At 46.1% G+C, this 27,177-nt stretch overlaps 1 protein-coding gene across 1 annotated transcript in view; it reads right to left on the bottom strand.

The window, feature by feature from the left end:
* SCNN1A (sodium channel epithelial 1 subunit alpha) overlaps window positions 1–27,177 on the bottom strand; it is a gene marked incomplete in the record, with an annotated part of 208,237 nt that overhangs the window by 68,301 nt on the left and 112,759 nt on the right. The window contains 1 exon segment of the mRNA XM_073595368.1: window positions 24,702–24,819. Coding sequence (XP_073451469.1) covers window positions 24,702–24,819 — 118 coding nt within the window.

Raw genomic sequence — 27,177 nt, 5'->3', positions numbered from 1 at the left:
TTCTGCCCGCACTGGGAGTCTGAAGTGTTGGGTGGTAGAGCGTTAGCTCTTCTGCCTGCACTGGGTGGTAGAGCGTTAGCTCTTCTGCCCGCACTGGGTGGTAGAGCGTTAGCTCTTCTGCCCGCACTGGGTGGTAGAGCGTTAGCTCTTCTGCCCGCACCGGGAGTCTGAAGTGTTGGGTGGTAGAGTGTTAGCTCTTCTGCCTGCACTGGGTGGTAGAGCGTTAGCTCTTCTGCCCGCACTGGGAGTCTGAAGTGTTGGGTGGTAGAGCGTTAGCTCTTCTGCCCGCACTGGGTGGTAGAGCGTTAGCTCTTCTGCCCGCACTGGGTGGTAGAGCGTTAGCTCTTCTGCCCGCACTGGGAGTCTGAAATGTTGGGTGGTAGAGTGTTAGCTCTTCTGCCTGCACTGGGTGGTAGAGCGTTAGCTCTTCTGCCCGCACTAGGAGTCTGAAGTGTTGGGTGGTAGAGCGTTAGCTCTTCTGCCTGCACTGGGTGGTAGAGCGTTAGCTCTTCTGCCCGCACTAGGAGTCTGAAGTGTTGGGTGGTAGAGCGTTAGCTCTTCTGCCTGCACTGGGTGGTAGAGCGTTAGCTCTTCTGCCCGCACTGGGAGTCTGAAGTGTTGGGTGGTAGAGCGTTAGCTCTTCTGCCTGCACTGGGTGGTAGAGCGTTAGCTCTTCTGCCCGCACCGGGAGTCTGAAGTGTTGGGTGGTAGAGCGTTAGCTCTTCTGCCCGCACTGGGTGGTAGAGCGTTAGCTCTTCTGCCCGCACCGGGAGTCTGAAGTGTTGGGTGGTAGAGTGTTAGCTCTTCTGCCTGCACTGGGTGGTAGAGCGTTAGCTCTTCTGCCTGCACTGGGAGTCTGAAGTGTTGGGTGGTAGAGTGTTAGCTCTTCTGCCTGCACTGGGTGGTAGAGCGTTAGCTCTTCTGCCCGCAACGGGAGTCTGAAGTGTTGGGTGGTAGAGCGTTAGCTCTTCTGCCCGCACTGGGTGGTAGAGTGTTAGCTCTTCTGCCTGCACTGGGTGGTAGAGTGTTAGCTCTTCTGCCTGCACTGGGTGGTAGAGCGTTAGCTCTTCTGCCCGCAACGGGAGTCTGAAGTGTTGGGTGGTAGAGCGTTAGCTCTTCTGCCTGCACTGGGTGGTAGAGCGTTAGCTCTTCTGCCCGCACTGGGAGTTTGAAGTGTTGGGTGGTAGAGCGTTAGCTCTTCTGCCTGCACTGGATGGTAGAGCGTTAGCTCTTCTGCCCGCACTGGGTGGTAGAGTGTTAGCTCTTCTGCCCGCACTGGGTGGTAGAGCGTTAGCTCTTCTGCCCGCACTGGGTGGTAGAGCGTTAGCTCTTCTGCCCGCACTGGGAGTCTGAAGTGTTGGGTGGTAGAGCGTTAGCTCTTCTGCCTGCACTGGGTGGTAGAGCGTTAGCTCTTCTGCCCGCACTGGGTGGTAGAGCGTTAGCTCTTCTGCTCGCACCGGGAGTCTGAAGTGTTGGGTGGTAGAGTGTTAGCTCTTCTGCCCGCACTGGGTGGTAGAGTGTTAGCTCTTCTGCCCGCACTGGGTGGTAGAGTGTTAGCTCTTCTGCCTGCACTGGGTGGTGGAGTGTTAGCTCTTCTGCCCGCACTGGGAGTCTGAAGTGTTGGGTGGTAGAGCGTTAGCTCTTCTGCCCGCACTGGGTGGTAGAGCGTTAGCTCTTCTGCCCGCACTGGGAGTCTGAAGTGTTGGGTGGTAGATCGTTAGCTCTTCTGCCCGCACTGGGAGTCTGAAGTGTTGGGTGGTAGAGTGTTAGCTCTTCTGCCCGCACTGGATGGTAGAGCGTTAGCTCTTCTGCCCGCACCGGGAGTCTGAAGTGTTGGGTGGTAGAGTGTTAGCTCTTCTGCCGGCACTGGGTGGTAGAGCGTTAGCTCTTCTGCCCGCACTGGGAGTCTGAAGTGTTGGGTGGTAGACTGTTAGCTCTTCTGCCCGCACTGGGTGGTAGAGCGTTAGCTCTTCTGCCCGCACTGGGAGTCTGAAGTGTTGGGTGGTAGACTGTTAGCTCTTCTGCCCGCACTGGGTGGTAGAGCGTTAGCTCTTCTGCCCGCACTGGGAGTTTGAAGTGTTGGGTGGTAGAGCGTTAGCTCTTCTGCCTGCACTGGATGGTAGAGCGTTAGCTCTTCTGCCCGCACTGGGTGGTAGAGTGTTAGCTCTTCTGCCCGCACTGGGTGGTAGAGCGTTAGCTCTTCTGCCCGCACTGGGTGGTAGAGCGTTAGCTCTTCTGCCCGCACTGGGAGTCTGAAGTGTTGGGTGGTAGAGCGTTAGCTCTTCTGCCTGCACTGGGTGGTAGAGCGTTAGCTCTTCTGCCCGCACTGGGTGGTAGAGCGTTAGCTCTTCTGCTCGCACCGGGAGTCTGAAGTGTTGGGTGGTAGAGTGTTAGCTCTTCTGCCCGCACTGGGTGGTAGAGTGTTAGCTCTTCTGCCCGCACTGGGTGGTAGAGTGTTAGCTCTTCTGCCTGCACTGGGTGGTAGAGTGTTAGCTCTTCTGCCCGCACTGGGAGTCTGAAGTGTTGGGTGGTAGAGCGTTAGCTCTTCTGCCCGCACTGGGTGGTAGAGCGTTAGCTCTTCTGCCCGCACTGGGAGTCTGAAGTGTTGGGTGGTAGATCGTTAGCTCTTCTGCCCGCACTGGGAGTCTGAAGTGTTGGGTGGTAGAGTGTTAGCTCTTCTGCCCGCACTGGATGGTAGAGCGTTAGCTCTTCTGCCCGCACCGGGAGTCTGAAGTGTTGGGTGGTAGAGTGTTAGCTCTTCTGCCGGCACTGGGTGGTAGAGCGTTAGCTCTTCTGCCCGCACTGGGAGTCTGAAGTGTTGGGTGGTAGACTGTTAGCTCTTCTGCCCGCACTGGATGGTAGAGCGTTAGCTCCTCTGCCCGCACTAGGAGTCTGAAGTGTTGGGTGGTAGAGTGTTAGCTCTTCTGCCTGCACTGGGTGGTAGAGCGTTAGCTCTTCTGCCTGCACTGGGAGTCTGAAGTGTTGGGTGGTAGAGTGTTAGCTCTTCTGCCCGCACTGGGTGGTAGAGCGTTAGCTCTTCTGCCTGCACTGGGAGTCTGAAGTGTTGGGTGGTAGAGTGTTAGCTCTTCTGCCTGCACTGGGTGGTAGAGCGTTAGCTTTTCTGCCCGCACCGGAAGTCTGAAGTGTTGGGTGGTAGAGCGTTAGCTCTTCTGCCCGCACTGGGTGGTAGAGCGTTAGCTCTTCTGCCCGCACTGGGTGGTAGAGCGTTAGCTCTTCTGCCCGCACTGGGTGGTAGAGCGTTAGCTCTTCTGCCCGTACTGGGTGGTAGAGCGTTAGCTCTTCTGCCCGCACCGGGAGTCTGAAGTGTTGGGTGGTAGAGTGTTAGCTCTTCTGCCTGCACTGGGTGGTAGAGCGTTAGCTCTTCTGCCCGCACTGGGAGTCTGAAGTGTTGGGTGGTAGAGCGTTAGCTCTTCTGCCTGCACCGGGAGTCTGAAGTGTTGGGTGGTAGAGCGTTAGCTCTTCTGCCTGCACTGGGTGGTAGAGCGTTAGCTCTTCTGCCCGCACCGGAAGTCTGAAGTGTTGGGTGGTAGAGCGTTAGCTCTTCTGCCTGCACTGGGTGCTAGAGCGTTTACTCTTCTGCCCGCACTGGGTGGTAGAGCGTTAGCTCTTCTGCCCGCACTGGGTGGTAAAGCGTTAGCTCTTCTGACCGCACTGGGTGGTAGAGCGTTAGCTCTTCTGCCCGCACTGGGAGTCTGAAGTGTTGGGTGGTAGAGTGTTAGCTCTTCTGCCTGCACTGGGTGGTAGAGCGTTAGCTTTTCTGCCCGCACCGGAAGTCTGAAGTGTTGGGTGGTAGAGCGTTAGCTCTTCTGCCCGCACTGGGTGGTAGAGCGTTAGCTGTTCTGCCCGCACTGGGTGGTAGAGCGTTAGCTCTTCTGCCCGCACTGGGTGGTAGAGCGTTAGCTCTTCTGCCCGCACCGGGAGTCTGAAGTGTTGGGTGGTAGAGTGTTAGCTCTTCTGCCTGCACTGGGTGGTAGAGCGTTAGCTCTTCTGCCCGCACTGGGAGTCTGAAGTGTTGGGTGGTAGAGCGTTAGCTCTTCTGCCCGCACTGGGTGGTAGAGCGTTAGCTCTTCTGCCCGCACTGGGTGGTAGAGCGTTAGCTCTTCTGCCCGCACTGGGTGGTAGAGCGTTAGCTCTTCTGCCCGCACTGGGTGGTAGAGCGTTAGCTCTTCTGCCCGCACTGGGAGTCTGAAGTGTTGGGTGGTAGAGCGTTAGCTCTTCTGCCTGCACTGGGTGGTAGAGCATTAGCTCTTCTGCCCGCACTGGGAGTCTGAAGTGTTGGGTGGTAGAGCGTTAGCTCTTCTGCCCGCACTGGGTGGTAGAGCGTTAGCTCTTCTGCCCGCACTGGGTGGTAGAGCGTTAGCTCTTCTGCCCACACTGGGTGGTAGAGCGTTAGCTCTTCTGCCCGCACTGGGAGTCTGAAGTGTTGGGTGGTAGATCGTTAGCTCTTCTGCCCGCACTGGATGGTAGAGTGTTAGCTCTTCTGCCCGCACTGGATGGTAGAGCGTTAGCTCTTCTGCCCGCACCGGGAGTCTGAAGTGTTGGGTGGTAGAGTGTTAGCTCTTCTGCCTGCACTGGGTGGTAGAGCGTTAGCTCTTCTACCCGCACTGGGAGTCTGAAGTGTTGGGTGGTAGAGTGTTAGCTCTTCTGCCTGCACTGGGTGGTAGAATGTTAGCTCTTCTGCCCGCACTGGGTGGTAGAGCGTTAGCTCTTCTGCCCGCACTGGGTGGTAGAGCGTTAGCTCTTCTGCCTGCACTGGGAGTCTGAAGTGTTGGGTGGTAGAGTGTTAGCTCTTCTGCCTGCACTGGATGGTAGAGCGTTAGCTCTTCTGCCCGCACCGGGAGTCTGAAGTGTTGGGTGGTAGAGCGTTAGCTCTTCTGCCCGCACTGGGTGGTAGACAGTTAGCTCTTCTGCCCGCACTGGGTGGTAGAGTGTTAGCTCTTCTGACCGCACTGGGTGGTAGAGCGTTAGCTCTTCTGCCCGCATCGGGAGTCTGAAGTGTTGGGTGGTAGAGCGTTAGCTCTTCTGCCCGCACTGGGTGGTAGAGCGTTAGCTCTTCTGCCCGCACTGGGTGGTAGAGCGTTAGCTCTTCTGCCCGCACTGGGTGGTAGAGCGTTAGCTCTTCTGCCCGCACTGGGTGGTAGAGCGTTAGCTCTTCTGCCCGCACTGGGTGGTAGAGCGTTAGCTCTTCTGCCCGCACTGGGTGGTAGAGCGTTAGCTCTTCTGCCCGCACCGGGAGTCTGAAGTGTTGGGTGGTAGAGTGTTAGCTCTTCTGCCTGCACTGGGTGGTAGAGCGTTAGCTCTTCTGCCCGCACTGGGAGTCTGAAGTGTTGGGTGGTAGAGTGTTAGCTCTTCTGCCTGCACTGGGTGGTAGAGCGTTAGCTCTTCTGCCCGCACTGGGAGTCTGAAGTGTTGGGTGGTAGAGCATTAGCTCTTCTGCCTGCACTGGGTGGTAGAGCGTTAGCTCTTCTGCCCGCACTGGGTGGTAGAGCGTTAGCTCTTCTGCCCGCACTGGGAGTCTGAAGTGTTGGGTGGTAGAGTGTTAGCTCTTCTGCCTGCACTGGGTGGTAGAGCGTTAGCTCTTCTGCCCGCACTGGGAGTCTGAAGTGTTGGGTGGTAGAGCGTTAGCTCTTCTGCCCGCACTGGGTGGTAGAGCGTTAGCTCTTCTGCCCGCACTGGGTGGTAGAGCGTTAGCTCTTCTGCCCGCACTGGGAGTCTGAAATGTTGGGTGGTAGAGTGTTAGCTCTTCTGCCTGCACTGGGTGGTAAAGCGTTAGCTCTTCTGCCCGCACTAGGAGTCTGAAGTGTTGGGTGGTAGAGCGTTAGCTCTTCTGCCTGCACTGGGTGGTAGAGCGTTAGCTCTTCTGCCCGCACTGGGAGTCTGAAGTGTTGGGTGGTAGAGCGTTAGCTCTTCTGCCCGCACTGGGTGGTAGAGCGTTAGCTCTTCTGCCTGCACTGGGTGGTAGAGCGTTAGCTCTTCTGCCCGCACTAGGAGTCTGAAGTGTTAGGTGGTAGAGCGTTAGCTCTTCTGCCTGCACTGGGTGGTAGAGCGTTAGCTCTTCTGCCCGCACTGGGAGTCTGAAGTGTTGGGTGGTAGAGCGTTAACTCTTCTGCCTGCACTGGGTGGTAGAGCGTTAGCTCTTCTGCCTGCACTGGGTGGTAGAGCGTTAGCTCTTCTGCCCGCACTGGGAGTCTGAAGTATTGGGTGGTAGAGTGTTAGCTCTTCTGCCCGCACTGGGTGGTAGAGCGTTAGCTCTTCTGCCCGCACTGGGAGTCTGAAGTGTTGGGTGGTAGAGCGTTAGCTCTTCTGCCCGCACCGGGAGTCTGAAGTGTTGGGTGGTAGAGCGTTAGCTCTTCTGCCCGCACTGGGTGGTAGAGCGTTAGCTCTTCTGCCTGCACTGGGTGGTAGAGCGTTAGCTCTTCTGCCCGCACTGGGTGGTAGAGCGTTAGCTCTTCTGCCCGCACCGGGAGTCTGAAGTGTTGGGTGGTAGAGCGTTAGCTCTTCTGCCCGCACTGGGTGGTAGAGCGTTAGCTCTTCTGCCTGCACTGGATGGTAGAGCGTTAGCTCTTCTGCCCGCACTGGGTGGTAGAGCGTTAGCTCTTCTGCCCGCACCGGGAGTCTGAAGTGTTGGGTGGTAGAGCGTTAGCTCTTCTGCCCGCACTGGGTGGTAGAGCGTTAGCTCTTCTGCCTGCACTGGGTGGTAGAGCGTTAGCTCTTCTGCCCGCACTGGGTGGTAGAGCGTTAGCTCTTCTGCCCGCACTGGGTGGTAGAGTGTTAGCTCTTCTGCCCGCACCGGGAGTCTAAAGTGTTGGGTGGTAGAGCGTTAGCTCTTCTGCCTGCACTGGGTGGTAGAGCGTTAGCTCTTCTGCCCGCACTGGGAGTCTGAAGTGTTGGGTGGTAGAGTGTCAGCTCTTCTGCCTGCACTGGGTGGTAGAGCGTTAGCTCTTCTGCCTGCAACGGGAGTCTGAAGTGTTGGGTGGTAGAGCGTTAGCTCTTCTGCCCGCACTGGATGGTAGAGTGTTAGCTCTTCTGCCCGCACTGGGTGGTAGAGTGTTAGCTCTTCTGCCCGCACTGGATGGTAGAGTGTTTAGCTCTTCTGCCCGCACTGGGAGTCTGAAGTGTTGGGTGGTAGAGCGTTAGCTCTTCTGCCCGCACTGGGTGGTAGAGTGTTAGCTCTTCTGCCCGCACTGGGAGTCTGAAGTGTTGGGTGGTAGAGCGTTAGCTCTTCTGCCCGCACTGGGTGGTAGAGTGTTAGCTCTTCTGCCCGCACTGGATGGTAGAGCGTTAGCTCTTCTGCCCGCACTGGGTGGTAGAGTGTTAGCTCTTCTGCCCGCACTGGATGGTAGAGTGTTAGCTCTTCTGCCTGCACTGGGTGGTAGAGCGTTAGCTCTTCTGCCCATACTGGGAGTCTGAAGTGTTGGATGGTAGAGCGTTAGCTCTTCTGCCCGCATTGGATGGTAGAGTGTTAGCTCTTCTGCCCGCACTGGATGGTAGAGTGTTAGCTCTTCTGCCCGCACTGGGAGTCTGAAGTGTTGGGTGGTAGAATGTTCTGGTATATGTGGAGTTTATGTTTCTTTTATGGGGAAAGAACTAATTTGACTGGAAGAAGACTTTTGGTCCAGTCAGATTACTTCTTATACGAATGATCAGAATTTAAGGAATTGCCTCCAGAGGGCTTAAAGTCAACGTGTTCCTATGTGGGGAAAAGCAACAGATCCACTTTATTGTAGACCCTCCCCCACCCCAGCAGCTTATACTTACTGCATCAGCTGCCAAGAGCAGAGTCACCGGGGTCCCAGCTTACACCAGGCCATGAACTCCCAGTGTCACAGAGTCAATTAAATACCCCTATGTGGTCGGCAGTACCAAGTTTTTCCATGGGCTCCTGACGCTAAACGAAACAATGGGGGGTGAAGCCTGACTAAAACTCGATCAATGAGGTCAATTTTATTTATGTTGTATGTTTTTAGACTTATCTGATGTTTTATGTGTTTTTTTGTATTTTTTTTTTTTTTTATATGTGACAAAAGGTTCCTAAAGCACTACGGTCCCACTAAGGGAGGAGTCATCGCCATGGGTCAATGGTCTGCATGTGTAAATTTCAGCTTGAGCTGCTGAACTCTGTAAGACCAGAGGCTTTGTACAACAAAGCAGCGAAGGAGACAAAGGAAACCACTTAGAAAGGACCAAAGAGCGCCACCTGCTGCCTGAAAAGAAGAATAAAATAAGAACATTCATAAAATATAAATATAATTCATATCTATATAAAAATGTACAAATTGACCATCGTTTTATCTGAAGGGATATGAAGAGATGAAGTAAATGATGACGGGGGAGGGGTCTGTGAGTTTCCATCCTTACATGCCTCTGTAGTTTATTTATATGATTTGCTGTGGGTTTCAGGCTGTGCTCTACGTATGAAGGCCTCCTGTATTTCACTGAAAAATATACTGTATGGCATTCTACCCACTTCTATTTTGTGGCAGAAATTGTGTAGGTAGAAATCTCAAGAATTTCCTTTCCCTGAAGCAAAAACAGCGACAACCTGACAACCAGAGCGGCTCATGTGACTCACCGCACCCTTCTTAGTACATGACTGAGTTATTACAATAATAAACCTGAACTAATATACAGTATATATATATATACAGCGGGGGAAAATACCGATCGTCTCCCCTGCAGATTGTGTAAGTTTTGCCCCCTTACATAGAAATGAAGGGTCTATAATTTTTATCATAGGTGTATTTTATATGATAGAGACAGAATATCAACCAAAAATCCAGAAAAATCACACAATACAAATGTTATAAATGGAGTAAAATAAGTATTTGATCCCCAACCAACCAACAATAATTCTCCCCCCACAGACTGGATACAGGAGGTGCTCATGTGGTATATATATATGGAGTATATAGAGAGTGTATATAGTATATATGGGGGGTATATATGGAGTATATAGAGAGTGTATATAGTATATATGGAGTATATAGAGAGTGTATATAGTATATATGGAGTATATAGAGAGTGTATATAGTATATATGGAGTATATAGAGAGTGTATATAGTATATATGGAGTATATAGAGAGTGTATATAGTATATATGGAGTATATAGAGAGTGTATATAGTATATATGGAGTATATAGAGAGTGTATATAGTATATATGGAGTATATAGAGAGTGTATATATGGAGTATATAGAGAGTGTATATAGTATATATGGGGGGTATATATGGAGTATATAGAGAGTGTATATAATATATATGGAGTATATAGAGAGTGTATATAGTATATATGGAGTATATAGAGAGTGTATATAGTATATATGGGGGGTATATATGGAGTATATAGAGAGTGTATATAGTATATATGGAGTATATAGAGAGTGTATATAGTATATATGGAGTATATAGAGAGAGTATATAGTATATATGGAGTATATAGAGAGTGTATATAGTATATATGGGGGGTATATATGGAGTATATAGAGAGTATATATAGTATATATGGGGGTATATATGGAGTATATAGAGAGTGTATATAGTATATATGGGGGGTATATATGGAGTATATAGAGAGTGTATATAGTATATATGGGGGGTATATATGGAGTATATAGAGAGTGTATATAGTATATATGGGGGGTATATATGGAGTATATAGAGAGTGTATATAGTATATATGGAGTATATAGAGAGTGTATATAGTATATATGGAGTATATAGAGAGTGTATATAGTATATATGGAGTATATAGAGAGTGTATATAGTATATATGGGGGGTATATAGAGAGTGTATATAGTATATATGGGGGGTATATATGGAGTATATAGAGAGTGTATATAGTATATATGGGGGGTATATATGGAGTATATAGAGAGTGTATATAGTATATATGGGGGGTATATATGCAGTATATAGAGAGTGTATATAGTATATATGGAGTATATAGAGAGTGTATATAGTATATATGGAGTATATAGAGAGTGTATATAGTATATATGGGGTATATATATGGAGTATATAGAGACTATATAGTATATATGGAGTATATAGAGAGTGTATATAGTATATATGGAGTATATAGAGAGTGTATATAGTATATATGGAGTATATAGAGAGTGTATATAGTATATATGGGGGGTATATATGGAGTATATAGAGAGTGTATATAGTATATATGGAGTATATAGAGAGTGTATATAGTATATATGGGGGGTATATATGGAGTATATAGAGAGTGTATATAGTATATATGGAGTATATAGAGAGTGTATATAGTATATATGGGGGGTATATATGGAGTATATAGAGAGTGTATATAGTATATATGGAGTATATAGAGTGTATATAGTATATATGGGGGTATATATGGAGTATATAGAGAGTGTATATAGTATATATGGGGGGTATATATGGAGTATATAGAGAGTGTATATCGTATATATGGGGGGTATATATGGAGTATATAGAGAGTGTATATAGTATATATGGAGTATATAGAGAGTGTATATAGTATATATGGAGTATATAGAGAGTGTATATAGTATATATGGAGTATATAGAGAGTGTATATAGTATATATGGGGGTATATATGGAGTATATAGAGAGTGTATATAGTATATATGGAGTATATAGAGAGTGTATTTAGTATATATGGAGTATAAAGAGAGTGTATATAGTATATGTGGGGGGTATATATGGAGTATATAGAGAGTGTATATAGTATATATGGGGGTATATATGGAGTATATAGAGAGTGTATATAGTATATATGGAGTATATAGAGAGTGTATATAGTATATATGGAGTATATATAGAGTGTATATAGTATATATGGGGGTATATATGGAGTATATAGAGAGTGTAAATAGTATATATGGAGTATATAGAGAGTGTATATAGTATATATGGGGGGTATATATGGAGTATATAGAGAGTGTATATAGTATATATGGGGGGGTATATATGGAGTATATAGAGAGTGTATATAGTATATATGGAGTATATAGAGAGTGTATATAGTATATATGGAGTATATAGAGAGTGTATATAGTATATATGGGGGTATATAGAGAGTGTATATAGTATATGTGGGGGGTATATATGGAGTATATAGAGAGTGTATATAGTATATATGGAGTATATAGAGAGTGTATATAGTATATATGGAGTATATATAGAGTGTATATAGTATATATGGGGGTATATATGGAGTATATAGAGAGTGTATATAGTATATATGGAGTATATAGAGAGTGTATATAGTATATATGGGGGGTATATATGGAGTATATAGAGAGTGTATATAGTATATATATGGGGGGTATATATGGAGTATATAGAGAGTGTATATAGTATATATGGAGTATATATAGAGAGTGTATATAGTATATATGGAGTATATAGAGAGTGTATATAGTATATATGGGGGGTATATATGGAGTATATAGAGAGTGTATATAGTATATATGGAGTATATAGAGAGTGTATATAGTATATATGGGGGTATATATGGAGTATATAGAGAGTGTATATAGTATATATGGGGGGTATATATGGAGTATATAGAGAGTGTATATAGTATATATGGGGGGTATATATGGAGTATATAGAGAGTGTATATAGTATATATGGAGTATATAGAGAGTGTATATAGTATATATGGAGTATATAGAGAGTGTATATAGTATATATGGGGGGTATATATGGAGTATATAGAGAGTGTATATAGTATATGTGGGGGGTATATATGGAGTATATAGAGAGTGTATATAGTATATGTGGGGGGTATATATGGAGTATATAGAGAGTGTATATAGTATATATGGCGTATATAGAGAGTGTATATAGTATATATGGAGTATATATAGAGTGTATATAGTATATATGGGGGTATATATGGAGTATATAGAGAGTGTATATAGTATATATGGAGTATATAGAGAGTGTATATAGTATATATGGGGGGTATATATGGAGTATATAGAGAGTGTATATAGTATATGTGGGGGGTATATATGGAGTATATAGAGAGTGTATATAGTATATATGGCGTATATAGAGAGTGTATATAGTATATATGGAGTATATATAGAGTGTATATAGTATATATGGGGGTATATATGGAGTATATAGAGAGTGTATATAGTATATATGGAGTATATAGAGAGTGTATATAGTATATATGGAGTATATAGAGAGTGTATATAGTATATATGGGGGGTATATATGGAGTATATAGAGAGTGTATATAGTATATGTGGGGGGTATATATGGAGTATATAGAGAGTGTATATAGTATATATGGAGTATATAGAGAGTGTATATAGTATATATGGAGTATATAGAGAGTGTATATAGTATATATGGGGGGTATATATGGAGTATATAGAGAGTGTATATAGTATATATGGAGTATATAGAGAGTGTATATAGTATATATGGGGGTATATATGGAGTATATAGAGAGTGTATATAGTATATATGGGGGGGTATATATGGAGTATATAGAGAGTGTATATAGTATATATGGGGGGTATATATGGAGTATATAGAGAGTGTATATAGTATATATGGAGTATATAGAGAGTGTATATAGTATATATGGAGTATATAGAGAGTGTATATAGTATATATGGGGGGTATATATGGAGTATATAGAGAGTGTATATAGTATATGTGGGGGGTATATATGGAGTATATAGAGAGTGTATATAGTATATGTGGGGGGTATATATGGAGTATATAGAGAGTGTATATAGTATATATGGCGTATATAGAGAGTGTATATAGTATATATGGAGTATATATAGAGTGTATATAGTATATATGGGGGTATATATGGAGTATATAGAGAGTGTATATAGTATATATGGAGTATATAGAGAGTGTATATAGTATATATGGGGGGTATATATGGAGTATATAGAGAGTGTATATAGTATATGTGGGGGGTATATATGGAGTATATAGAGAGTGTATATAGTATATATGGCGTATATAGAGAGTGTATATAGTATATATGGAGTATATATAGAGTGTATATAGTATATATGGGGGTATATATGGAGTATATAGAGAGTGTATATAGTATATATGGAGTATATAGAGAGTGTATATAGTATATATGGAGTATATAGAGAGTGTATATAGTATATATGGGGGGTATATATGGAGTATATAGAGAGTGTATATAGTATATGTGGGGGGTATATATGGAGTATATAGAGAGTGTATATAGTATATATGGAGTATATAGAGAGTGTATATAGTATATATGGAGTATATAGAGAGTGTATGGAGTATATAGAGAGTGTATATAGTATATATGGGGGGTATATATGGAGTATATAGAGAGTGTATATAGTATATATGGGGGGTATATATGGAGTATATAGAGAGTGTATATAGTATATATGGAGTATATAGAGAGTGTATATAGTATATATGGAGTATATAGAGAGTGTATATAGTATATATGGGGGGTATATATGGAGTATATAGAGAGTGTATATAGTATATATGGAGTATATAGAGAGTGTATATAGTATATATGGGGGGTATATATGGAGTATATAGAGAGTGTATATAGTATATATGGAGTATATAGAGAGTGTATATAGTATATATGGGGGTATATATGGAGTATATAGAGAGTGTATATAGTATATATGGGGGGTATATATGGAGTATATAGAGAGTGTATATAGTATATATGGGGGGTATATATGGAGTATATAGAGAGTGTATATAGTATATATGGAGTATATAGAGAGTGTATATAGTATATATGGAGTATATAGAGAGTGTATATAGTATATATGGGGGGTATATATGGAGTATATAGAGAGTGTATATAGTATATATGGAGTATATAGAGAGTGTATATAGTATATATGGAGTATATATAGAGTGTATATAGTATATATGGGGGGTATATATGGAGTATATAGAGAGTGTATATAGTATATATGGAGTATATAGAGTGTATATAGTATATATGGAGTATATAGAGAGTGTATATAGTATATATGGGGGGTATATATGGAGTATATAGAGAGTGTATATAGTATATATGGGGGGTATATATGGAGTATATAGAGAGTGTATATAGTATATATGGATTATATAGAGAGTGTATATAGTATATATGGAGTATATAGAGAGTGTATATAGTATATTTGGGGGGTATATATGGAGTATATAGATAGTGTATATAGTATATATGGAGTATATAGAGAGTGTATATAGTATATATGGAGTATATATAGAGTGTATATAGTATATATGGGGGTATATATGGAGTATATAGAGAGTGTATATAGTATATGTGGGGGGTATATATGGAGTATATAGAGAGTGTATATAGTGTATATGGGGGGTATATATGGAGTATATAGAGAGTGTATATAGTATATATGGAGTATATAGAGAGTGTATATAGTATATATGGAGTATATAGAGAGTGTATATAGTATATATGGGGGGGTATATATGGAGTATATAGATAGTGTATATAGTATATATGGGGGGTATATATGGAGTATATAGAGAGTGTATATAGTATAAATGGGGGGTATATATGGAGTATATAGAGAGTGTATATAGTATATATAGAGTGTATATAGTATATATGGGGGGTATATATGGAGTATATAGAGAGTGTATATAGTATATATAGAGTGTATATAGTATATATGGGGGTATATATGGAGTATATAGAGAGTGTATATAGTATATATGGAGTATATAGAGAGTGTATATAGTATATATGGAGTATATAGAGAGTGTATATAGTATATATGGGGGGTATATATGGAGTATATAGAGAGTGTATATAGTATATATGGGGGGTATATATGGAGTATATAGAGAGTGTATATAGTATATATGGAGTATATAGAGAGTGTATATAGTATATATGGAGTATATAGAGAGTGTATATAGTATATATGGGGGGTATATATGGAGTATATAGAGAGTGTATATAGTATATATGGGGGGTATATATGGAGTATATAGAGAGTGTATATAGTATAAATGGGGGGTATATATGGAGTATATAGAGAGTGTATATAGTATATATGGGGATATATATGGAGTATATATGGGGGGTATATATGGAGTATATAGAGAGTGTATATAGTATATATGGAGTATATAGAGAGTGTATATAGTATATATGGGGGGTATATATGGAGTATATAGAGAGTGTATATAGTATATATGGAGTAAATAGAGAGTGTATATAGTATATATGTAGTATATAGAGAGTGTATATAGTATATATGGAGTATATAGAGAGTGTATATAGTATATATGGAGTATATAGAGAGTGTATATAGTATATATATGGAGTATATAGAGAGTGTATATAGTATATATGGAGTATATATAGAGTGTATATAGTATATATGGAGTATATAGAGAGTGTATATAGTATATATGGAGTATATAGAGAGTGTATATAGTATATATGGAGTATATAGAGAGTGTATATAGTATATATGGGGGTATATATGGAGTATATAGATAGTGTATATAGTATATATGGAGTATATAGAGAGTGTATATAGTATATATGGAGTATATATAGAGTGTATATAGTATATATGGGGGGTATATATGGAGTATATAGAGAGTGTATATAGTATATATGGAGTATATAGAGAGTGTATATAGTATATATGGAGTATATAGAGAGTGTATATAGTATATATGGAGTATATAGAGAGTGTATATAGTATATATGGGGGGTATATATGGAGTATATAGATAGTGTATATAGTATATATGGAGTATATAGAGAGTGTATATAGTATATATGGAGTATATATAGAGTGTATATAGTATATATGGGGGGTATATATGGAGTATATAGAGAGTGTATATAGTATATATGGGGGGTATATATGGAGTATATAGAGAGTGTATATAGTATATATGGGGGGTATATATGGAGTATATAGAGAGTGTATATAGTATATATGGGGGTATATATGGAGTATATAGAGAGTGTATATAGTATATATGGAGTATATAGTATATATGGAGTATATAGAGAGTGTATATAGTATATATGGGGGGTATATATGGAGTATATAGAGAGTGTATATAGTATATATGGAGTATATAGAGAGTGTATATAGTATATATGGGGGGTATATATGGAGTATATAGAGAGTGTATATAGTATATATGGGGGGTATATATGGAGTATACACAGACACTACAGTAGGTCCTCATGTGGTACACAGATTAGTCCTGTCAATGTAAGAAGGTTCTCCTAACGACAACTCGTTATGTGTATAAAAGACACCTGTCCACAGAATCTCTTTCTTCCATCCAATCCTCACCATCATGGGGAAGACCAAAGATCTGTCAGAGGACGTCACGGAGAAGATTGTAGACCTGCACAAGGCTGGAATGGGCTACAAGACCATCAGCAAGAAGCTTGGTGAGAAGGAGACAACTGTTGGAGCGATTATTCACAAATGGAAGAAATACAAAATAACCATCGATCGTCCTCAGTCTGGAGCTCTATGGAAGATTTCTCCTCATGGGGTGAGGATGGTCATGAGAAAAGTGAGGGATCCGCCCAGAACTACACGGGAGGAGCTTGTGAAGGATCTCAAGGCAGTTGGGACCTCAGTCACCAAACAAACCATTGGTAACACAATACACCACCATGGATTGAAATCCTGCAGCCCCCGCAAGGTCCTCCTCCTCAGGAAGACACATGTAGAGGAACGTCTGAAGTCTACCAATCAACATCTAAATGATTCAGAGAAGGATTGGGAGAAAGTTCTGTCGTCAGAGGAGACCAAAATTCAGCTCTTTGGCATCAACTCGACTCGCCATGTTTGGAGGAAGAAAAATGCTGAGTATGACCTCAAGAACATTATCCCTACAGTCACACAACATCCTTACAGTCACCATCCCTACAGTCACACATCATCCCTACAGTCACACATCATCCCTACAGTCACACACCATCCCTACAGTCACACACCATCCCTTCAGTCACATCATCCCTACAGTCACACATCATCCCTACAGTCACACATCATCCCTACAGTCACACACCATCCCTACAGTCACATCATCCCTACAGTCACATCATCCCTACAGTCACACCATCATCCCTACAGTCACATCATCCCTACAGTCACACACCATCCCTACAGTCACATCATCCCTACAGTCACACATCATCCCTACAGTCACAAATCATCCCTACAGTCACTCACAATCCCTACAGTCACATCATCCCTACAGTCACACATCATCCCTACAGTCACAAATCATCCCTACAGTCACTCACAATCCCTACAGTCACATCATCCCTACAGTCACACCATCATCCCTACAGTCACATCATCCCTACAGTCACACACCATCCCTACAGTCACATCATCCCTACAGTCACACATCATCCCTACAGTCACACATCATCCCTACAGTCACATCACCCCTACAGTCACACATCATCCCTACAGTCACACACCATCCCTACAGTCACACATCATCCCTACAGTCACACATCATCCCTACAGTCACACACCATCCCTACAGTCACATCATCCCTACAGTCACACACCATCCCTACAGTCACATCATCCCTACAGTCACACATCATCCCTACAGTCACATCATCCCTACAGTCACACACCATCCCTACAGTCACACCATCCCTACAGTCACATCATCCCTACAGTCACACATCATCCCTACAGTCACACAGCATCCCTACAGTCACACATCATCCCTACAGTCACATCATCCCTACAGTCACACAGCATCCCTACAGTCACACAGCATCCCTACAGTCACACATCATCCCTACAGTCACATCATCCCTACAGTCACACATCATCCCTACAGTCACACACGGAGGTGGAAACATGATGATTTGGGGTGTTTCTCTGATAAAGGTTCAGGCCGACTTTGCTGCATTGAGGGTCCAATGGACGGGGCCATGTATTGTTAGATCTTGGAGGAGAACCTTCTTCCCTCATCCAGAACACTGAAGATGGGTCATGGATGGGTCTTCCAGCATGACAATGACCCAAAACATATCACCAAGGCAACAAAGGAGGGGCTCAAGAAGAAGCACATGAAGGTCATGGAGTGGCCTATCCAGTCTCCAGACCTTAATCCTATAGAAAATGTATGGAGGAGATGAAACTTCGAGTTGCCAAGAGACCTTCAGGATTTAGAGAAGATCTGTAAAGAAGACAAAATCCCTCCTGAGATGTGTGGAAACTGATCACCACCTACAAGAAACGTCTGACCTCTGTGATCACCAACAAGGGTTTCTCCACCAACTACTAAGGGGAGCAAATACTTATTTTACTCCATTTATAACATTTGTATTGTGTGATTTTTCTGGATTTTTGGTTGATATTCTGTCTCTATCATATAAAATACACCTATGATAAAAATTATAGACCCTTCATTTCTATGTAAGGGGGCAAAACTTACACAATCTGCAGGGAGACGATCAGTATTTCCCCCACTGTGTATATACTGTATATGTAAGAGAGGAACAGGCTAGATGATGCTGGACGTCCTCCAGCCAGGAAATGGGGCGGGGCTCTATCTGACTTACTGCAGCTTCTAATGCACATTGTGAGAAGCTCACAGTGTGCAGTGAAATCAGGAGGAAGCGATTTAAGTCCAGGAGAGGAGCACCTTTGCAAGACTAAAGGGGGGTCAGATATAAGACTAAGGGGGGGGGGTCGGGGGGTCAGATATAAGACTAAGGGGGGGGGTCGGGGGGTCAGATATAAGACTGAACGGGGGTCGGGGGGTCAGATATAAGACTAAAGGGGGGTCGGGGGTCAGATATGAGACTGAAGGGGGGTCGGGGGTCAGATATAAGACTGAGGGGGAGGCTGGGGGTCAGATATAAGACTGAAGGGGGGTCGGGGGTCATATATAAGACTGAGGGGGGTCAGATATAAGACTGAGGGGGAGGCTGGGGGTCAGATATAAGACTGAAGGGGGGTCGGGGGTCAGATATAAGACTGAAGGGTGGGTCGGGGTCAGATATAAGACTGAAGGGGGGTCAGGGGTCAGATATAAGACTGAAGGGGGGTTGGGGGTCAGATATAAGACTGAAGGGGGGTCGGGGGTCAGATATAAGACTGAAGGAGGGGTCGGGGTCAGATATAAGACTGAGGGGGGGGGTCGGGGGTCAGATATAAGACTGAAGGGGGGGTCGGGGGTCAGATATAAGACTGAAGGAGGGTCGGGGGTCAGATATAAGACTGAGGGGGGGGGTCGGGGGTCAGATATAAGACTGAGGGGGGGGTCGGGGGTCAGATATAAGACTGAGGGGGGGGGTCAGGGGTCAGATATAAGACTGAAGGGGGGGTCGGGGGTCAGATATAAGACTGAAGGAGGGTCGGGGGTCAGATATAAGACTGAGGGGGGGGTCGGGGGTCAGATATAAGACTGAAGGGGGGGTCGGGGGTCAGATATAAGACTGAGGGGGGGTCGGGGGTCAGATATAAGACTGAGGGGGGGTTGGGGTCAGATATAAGACTGAGGGGGGGTCGGGGGTCAGATATAAGACTGAGGGGGGGTCGGCGGTCAGATATAAGACTGAAGGGGAGGCTGGGGGTCAGATATAAGACTGAAGGGGAGTCTGAGGTCAGATATAAGACTGAGGGGGGGATGGGGGTCAAATATAAGACTGAGGGGGGGTTGGGGTCAGATATAAGACTGAGGGGGGGTCGGGGGTCAGATATAAGACTGAAGGGGAGGCTGGGGGTCAGATATAAGACTGAAAGGGGGGTCGGAGGTCAGATATAAGACTGAAGGGGGTCGGGGGTCAGATATAAGAATGAGGGGGGGTCAGGGGTCAGATATAAGACTGAAGGGGAGGCTGGGGGTCAGATATAAGACTGAAAGGGGGGTCGGAGGTCAGATATAAGACTGAAGGGGGTCGGGGGTCAGATATAAGAATGAGGGGGGGTCAGGGGTCAGATATAAGACTGAAGGGGGGGTCGGAGGTCAGATATAAGACTGAAGGGGGTCGGGGGTCAGATATAAGACTGAGGGGGGTCAGATATAAGACTGAAGGGGAGTCGGAGGTCAGATATAAGACTGAAGGAGGGTCGGGGGTCAGATATAAGAATGAGGGGGGGTCGGAGGTCAGATATAAGACTGAAGGGGGTCGGGGGTCAGATATAAGACTGAGGGGGGTCAGATATAAGACTGAAGGGGAGGCTGGGGGTCAGATATAAGACTGAAGGAGGCGTCGGGGGTCAGATATAAGACTGAAGGGGGGTCGGGGGTCAGATATAAGACTGAAGGGGGTCGGGGGTCAGATATAAGACTGAAGGGGGTCGGGGGTCAGATATAAGACTGAGGGGGGTCAGATATAAGAATGAAAGGGGAGTCGGAGGTCAGATATAAGACTGAAGGAGGGTCGGGGGTCAGATATAAGAATGAGGGGGGGTCGGGGGTCAGATATAAGACTGAAGGGGGTCGGGGGTCAGATATAAGACTGAGGGGGGTCAGATATAAGACTGAAGGGGAGGCTGGGGGTCAGATATAAGACTGAGGGGGGTCAGATATAAGACTGAAGGGGGGTCGGAGGTCAGATATAAGACTGAAGGAGGCGTCGGGGGTCAGATATAAGACTGAAGGGGGGTCGGGGGTCAGATATAAGACTGAAGGGGGGTCGGGGGTCAGATATAAGACTGAAGGGGGGTCAGGGGTCAGATATAAGACTGAAGGGGGGGTCGGGGTCAGATATAAGACTGAAGGGGGGTCGGGGGTCAGATATAAGACTGAAGGGGGGTCAGGGGTCAGATATAAGACTGAAGGGGGGTCGGGGGTCAGATATAAGACTGAGAGGGGGGTCAGATATAAGACTGAAGGGGGGGTCGGGGGTCTGATATAAGACTGAAGGGGGTCGGGGGTCAGATATAAGACTGAAGGGGGGGTCGGGGGTCAGATATAAGACTGAAGGGGGGTCGGGGGTCAGATATAAGACTGAAGGGGGGTCGGGGGTCAGATATAAGACTGAGGGGGGTCAGATATAAGACTGAGGGGGGGCTGGGGTCAGATATAAGACTGAAGGGGGGGTCGGGGGGTCATATATAAGACTGAGGGGGGGTCAGATATAAGACTGAGGGGGGGCTGGGGTCAGATCTATAAGACTGAAGGGGGGTCGGGGGTCAGATATAAGACTGAAGGGAGGCTGGGGGTCAGATATAAGACTGAAAGGGGGGGTCAGGGGTCAGATATAAGAATGAGGGGAGTCGGAGGTCAGATATAAGACTGAAGGGGGGTCGGGGGGTCAGATATAAGACTGAAGGGGGGTTGGGGGTCAGATATAAGACTGAAGGGGGGGTCGGGGTCAGATATAAGACTGAAGGGGGGTCGGGGGTCAGATATAAGACTGAAGGGGGGGTCGGGGTCAGATATAAGACTGAAGGGGGGGTCAGGGGTCAGATATAAGAATGAGGGAGTCGGAGGTCAGATATAAGACTGAGGGGGGGTCGGGGTCAGATATAAGACTGAAGGGGGGGTCGGGGTCAGATATAAGACTGAAGGGGGGTCGGGGTCAGATATAAGACTGAAGGGGGGGTCGGGGTCAGATATAAGGAACTGAAGGGGGGGTCAGGGGTCAGATATAAGACTGAAAGGGGGGTCAGGGGTCAGATATAAGAATGAGGGGAGTCGGAGGTCAGATATAAGACTGAAGGGGGGTCGGGGGTCAGATATAAGACTGAAGGGGGGGTCGGGGTCAGATATAAGACTGAAGGGGGGTCGAGGGTCAGATATAAGACTGAAGGAGGGTCGGGGGTCAGATATAAGACTGAAGGGGGGGGTCGGGGTCAGATATAAGACTGAAGGGGGGTCAGGGGTCAGATATAAGACTGAAGGAGGATCGGGGGGTCAGATATAAGACTGAAAGGGGGGGTCGGGGTCAGATATAAGACTGAAGGGGGGGAGTCGGGGGTCAGATATAAGACTGAGGGGGGGGTCGGGGCTCAGATATAAGACTGAAGGAGGATCGGGGGTCAGATATAAGACTGAAGGGGGGGTCGGGGTCAGATATAAGACTGAAGGGGGGGTCGGGGGTCAGATATAAGACTGAAGGAGGGTCGGGGGTCAGATATAAGACTGAGGGGGGGTCGGGGGTCAGATATAAGACTGAGAGGGGGGGTCGGGGGTCAGATATAAGACTGAGGGGGGGGTCGGGGTCAGATATAAGACTGAGGGGGGGGTCGGGGGTCAGATATAAGACTGAAGGGGGGTCGGGGGTCAGATATAAGACTGAGGGGGGGGTCGGGGGTCAGATATAAGACTGAGGGGGGGTCGGGGGTCAGATATAAGACTGAGGGGGGGGGTCAGGGGTCAGATATAAGACTGAGGGGGGGGTCGGGGGTCAGATATAAGACTGAGGGGGGGGTCGGGGGTCAGATATAAGACTGAGGGGGGGTCGGGGGTCGGATATAAGACTGAGGGGGGGGAGTCGGAAGTCAGATATAAGACTGAGGGGGGGTCGGGGGTCAGATATAAGACTGAGGGGGGGGTCGGGGGTCAGATATAAGACTGAGGGGGGGGAGTCGGAAGTCAGATATAAGACTGAGGGGGGGTCGGGGGTCAGATATAAGACTGAGGGGGGGGTCGGGGGTCAGATATAAGACTGAGGGGGGGTCGGGGGTCAGATATAAGACTGAGGGGGGTCGGGGGTCAGATATAAGACTGAGGGGGGGGGTCAGGGGTCAGATATAAGACTGAGGGGGGGTCGGGGTCAGATATAAGACTGAGGGGGGGTCGGGGGTCAGATATAAGACTGAGGGGGGGGAGTCGGAAGTCAGATATAAGACTGAGGGGGGGTCGGGGGTCAGATATAAGACTGAGGGGGGTCGGGGTCAGATATAAGACTGAGGGGGGGTCAGGGGGTCAGATATAAGACTGAGGGGGGGTCGGGGGGTCAGATATAAGACTGAGGGGGGGTCGGGGGTCAGATATAAGACTGAGGGGGGGAGTCGGAAGTCAGATATAAGACTGAGGGGGGGTCGGGGGTCAGATATAAGACTGAGGGGGGGGGTCGGGGGTCAGATATAAGACTGAGGGGGGGTCGGGGGTCAGATATAAGACTGAGGGGGGGGAGTCGGAAGTCAGATATAAGACTGAGGGGGGGTCGGGGGTCAGATATAAGACTGAGGGGGGGGTCGGGGGTCAGATATAAGACTGAGGGGGGGAAGTCGGAAGTCAGATATAAGACTGAGGGGGGGTCGGGGGTCAGATATAAGACTGAGGGGGGGGGTCGGGGGTCAGATATAAGACTGAGGGGGGGGTCGGGGGTCAGATATAAGACTGAGGGGGGTCGGGGGTCAGATATAAGACTGAAGGGGGGTCGGGGGTCAGATATAAGACTGAGGGGGGGGTCGGGGGTCAGATATAAGACTGAGGGGGGGTCGGGGGTCAGATATAAGACTGAGGGGGGGGTCAGGGGTCAGATATAAGACTGAGGGGGGTCGGGGGTCAGATATAAGACTGAGGGGGGGGTCGGGGGTCAGATATAAGACTGAGGGGGGGGTCGGGGGTCGGATTAAGACTGAGGGGGGGGAGTCGGAAGTCAGATATAAGACTGAGGGGGGGTCGGGGGTCAGATATAAGACTGAGGGGGGGGTCGGGGTCAGATATAAGACTGAGGGGGGGGAGTCGGAAGTCAGATATAAGACTGAGGGGGGGTCGGGGGTCAGATATAAGACTGAGGGGGGGGTCGGGGGTCAGATATAGACTGAGGGGGGGTCGGGGGTCAGATATAAGACTGAGGGGGGTCGGGGGTCAGATATAAGACTGAGGGGGGGGTCAGGGGTCAGATATAAGACTGAGGGGGGGGTCGGGGGTCAGATATAAGACTGAGGGGGGGTCGGGGGTCAGATATAAGACTGAGGGGGGGTCGGGGGTCAGATATAAGACTGAGGGGGGGGTCGGGGGTCAGATATAAGACTGAGGGGGGGAGTCGGAAGTCAGATATAAGACTGAGGGGGGGTCGGGGGTCAGATATAAGACTGAGGGGGGGGTCGGGGGTCAGATATAAGACTGAGGGGGGGGTCGGGGGTCAGATATAAGACTGAGGGGGGGAGTCGGAAGTCAGATATAAGACTGAGGGGGGGTCGGGGGTCAGATATAAGACTGAGGGGGGGTCGGGGGTCAGATATAAGACTGAGGGGGGGTCGGGGTCAGATATAAGACTGAGGGGGGGTCGGGGGTCAGATATAAGGACTGAGGGGGGGGTCGGGGGTCAGATATAAGACTGAGGGGGGGGTCGGGGGTCAGATATAAGACTGAGGGGGTGTCGGGGGTCAGATATAAGACTGAGGGGGGGTCGGGGGTCAGATATAAGACTGAGGGGGGGGTCGGGGGTCAGATATAAGACTGAGGGGGGGTCGGGGGTCAGATATAAGACTGAGGGGGGTCGGGGTCAGATATAAGACTGAGGGGGGGGTCGGGGGTCAGATATAAGACTGAGGGGGGGGTCGGGGGTGAGTTCCTCTGTGGCGGTTCTCTCGGGATCTGGAGGCTCACTGGTCACATGTCTATGTAGAACAATGGGGGAAGTGGAGAGATTTCCTTCCTCTGGGGGGTTGGGGGGTGTTTGGTCTGCCATCGCACACAATGAGGTTCTTCATCTACAATCTTACCCCAAGTCTTGTGGATGTCGTAATCGCAGAGCTCGGCTCCCTCCGGCAGCGGATAAAAAGCGTACGCACAGCCGCAGCGTTTCACCATCTCTGCCTGAAAACACGAACGAACGCAGACCTGGAGGAGGACGAATGTGTTCAATATTAATATCAATGAATCGGACTTTATATGGAGGTCTCGGGATTGTCACCTTCACCAAATGCAGCAAAATACCTTTTTAACTGAAGAAGAACCTGTATGAAAAAAAATAAATGTACTTCAGACAGTCCAGTTTTCACCATTGTGGGGCTTTCATGGGTGTTTAACCCCATCAATACCGGACTCTCCCCACCGACTCTCCCCTCCCCCTTCAATACCGGACTCTCCCCTCCCCCTTCAATACCGGACTCTCCCCTCCCCCTTCAATACCGAACTCTCCCCTCCCCCTTCAATACCGAACTCCCCCCTCCCCCTTCAATACCGGACTCTCCCCTCCCCCTTCAATACCGAACTCTCCCCTCCCAGATGCAGGTAATCCGGGCACTGATCATCAGTGCAGCCCCAGCAGTGCCCATCAGTGCCACCTATTAGTGAATGAGAAAAATTACTTATTTACAACATTTTCTGACAAACTAAGAAAAAAATGTTTTCTTTCTCAAAATTTGCCTTTTTTTTTAGTTTTTTTATTGGGAAAAAATACCCCCCCCTCCCCCCAGTGGTGATTAAAATACCACCAAAAGAAAGTTCTATTTGTGTGAAAAAGATGCTAAAATGTAATCTGGGGTGTACAATGTTACATGACTGAGTGATTGTCATTCAAAGTGTCACAGCGCTGGGAGCTGAACATTGGCCTGGGTAGGAAGGGGGGTAAAGTTCCCGGTATTGAATCAGCACTGTGTGTTTTTTGTGTTTTTTTGTGTTTTTTTTTTCTTTTGTTTTTTTATATATAAATAAAAAAAATACCAACAATTTTTGGAAGAGAAAAACATTTTTCCTTAATGCATCAATTCCAATTTGTAAATAATATTCAGGGATTTATTTTACCAAAGAAACGGAGAATACAATTTGGCCGAAATTTCTGAAAAAAAAAAGATTTATTTGCTAAATGTTATAACAGAAATAAGGAAAATGTTTTTGCTGTGGATTTCATGTAACACTTTATTATTGTGGAAATCTTTTCATATATAACAATCGGTCATTTCTATGGAACATTCGATTGTTTGGAATGATTTATTCCCATATTTGTTGTCTAGAAGGTTTTATTTCATGTTGGGCTTTATTTTTTTATATAACATTTTATATCTTTTTAATACAATTTTAAATGAATATAAAATGAAGTTCCGCTGTAAAAGGTGTGAAAATGGGAAATCAGAATTTCACTCTCAATTGTTTTACTGAATTCCAATTAAAATTCCCCGACTGGCTGCTGTGACAAGGGTCTCCTTAACCGATCGATCGATCGATCGCCCTATAGTCGCTTTACTGCTACCGGGTGTCTCCTGTGTGCCGGATCACTTATATATAGATATATACACACACGATTGGGCTCTCCCGGGTGGGGGGTGTGCATGCCGCCGCCGCTGGCTGGCTACTGATCACACCAGTGGCGGGTACCACGGACTCGATCCCCGCCGGCACCCGCCAATCCTACAAGAGAGAGGAAGATCGCCATTTTAACTGAAGGAAAGATACGGATCCTGTGTCTCTGCAGGAAATAAACTTCATCTCTTCCCTTAGTAAAAGCCCCCCCCCCCCACTGTACACACTAGGCACATATTTAACCCTTTGATCGCCCCTGATGTTTAACCCCTTCCCAGCCAGTGTCATTAGTACAGTGACAGTGCATAGTATTAGCACCGATCTTTGTATTGACGTCACTGGTCCTCACAGAGTATCAAAGTGTCAGTTAGGGTTAAAATGTACGCCGCAATGTCGCAGTCCCGCTATAAGTCGCTTATCGCCACCATTATTAGTAAAAACAAACAAATATATCTCATATTTTGTAGATGTGATAACTTTTGTGCAAACAATCAATATACGCTTATTGGGATTTTTATTACCAAAGACATGAAGCAGAATAAATATTGGAATAAATTGATGAAGAAATTCGATTTTTTTTACATTATTTTGTTGGATGTTTTATAGCAGAAAGTAAAAAATATTGTTTTTTTTTCCCCCAAAATTGTCGATCTTATTTTGGTTTCTAGAGCAAAAAATAAAAACCGCAGAGATGATCAAATCCCACCGAAAGAAATCTCTATTTATGGGGAAAAAAAGACGTCAATTTTATTAGTGTACAGCGTCGCACGAGCCGCGCAATTGTCAGTTAAAGTAATGCAGTGCTGATTTGCAAATAATGGCCTGGTCATGAAGGGGGGTAAATCTTCCAGAGGGTAGTGGTTAAACTTTTTATTTTACATAAAGCATCGTTCTTATGTAGAATGGAGTTTGGAGAATAAGAAAAGGAAGTAAAAGGACCGGAAAGATCGATCATGG

The sequence above is a fragment of the Aquarana catesbeiana genome, linkage group LG08 (genome assembly GCF_042186555.1).
Source record: "Aquarana catesbeiana isolate 2022-GZ linkage group LG08, ASM4218655v1, whole genome shotgun sequence".
In the NCBI taxonomy this organism is placed as follows: Eukaryota; Metazoa; Chordata; class Amphibia; order Anura; family Ranidae; genus Aquarana; species Aquarana catesbeiana.
The sequence above is the reverse complement of the archived record's forward strand: the minus strand, read 5'-3'. Positions and strand labels throughout refer to the sequence as shown.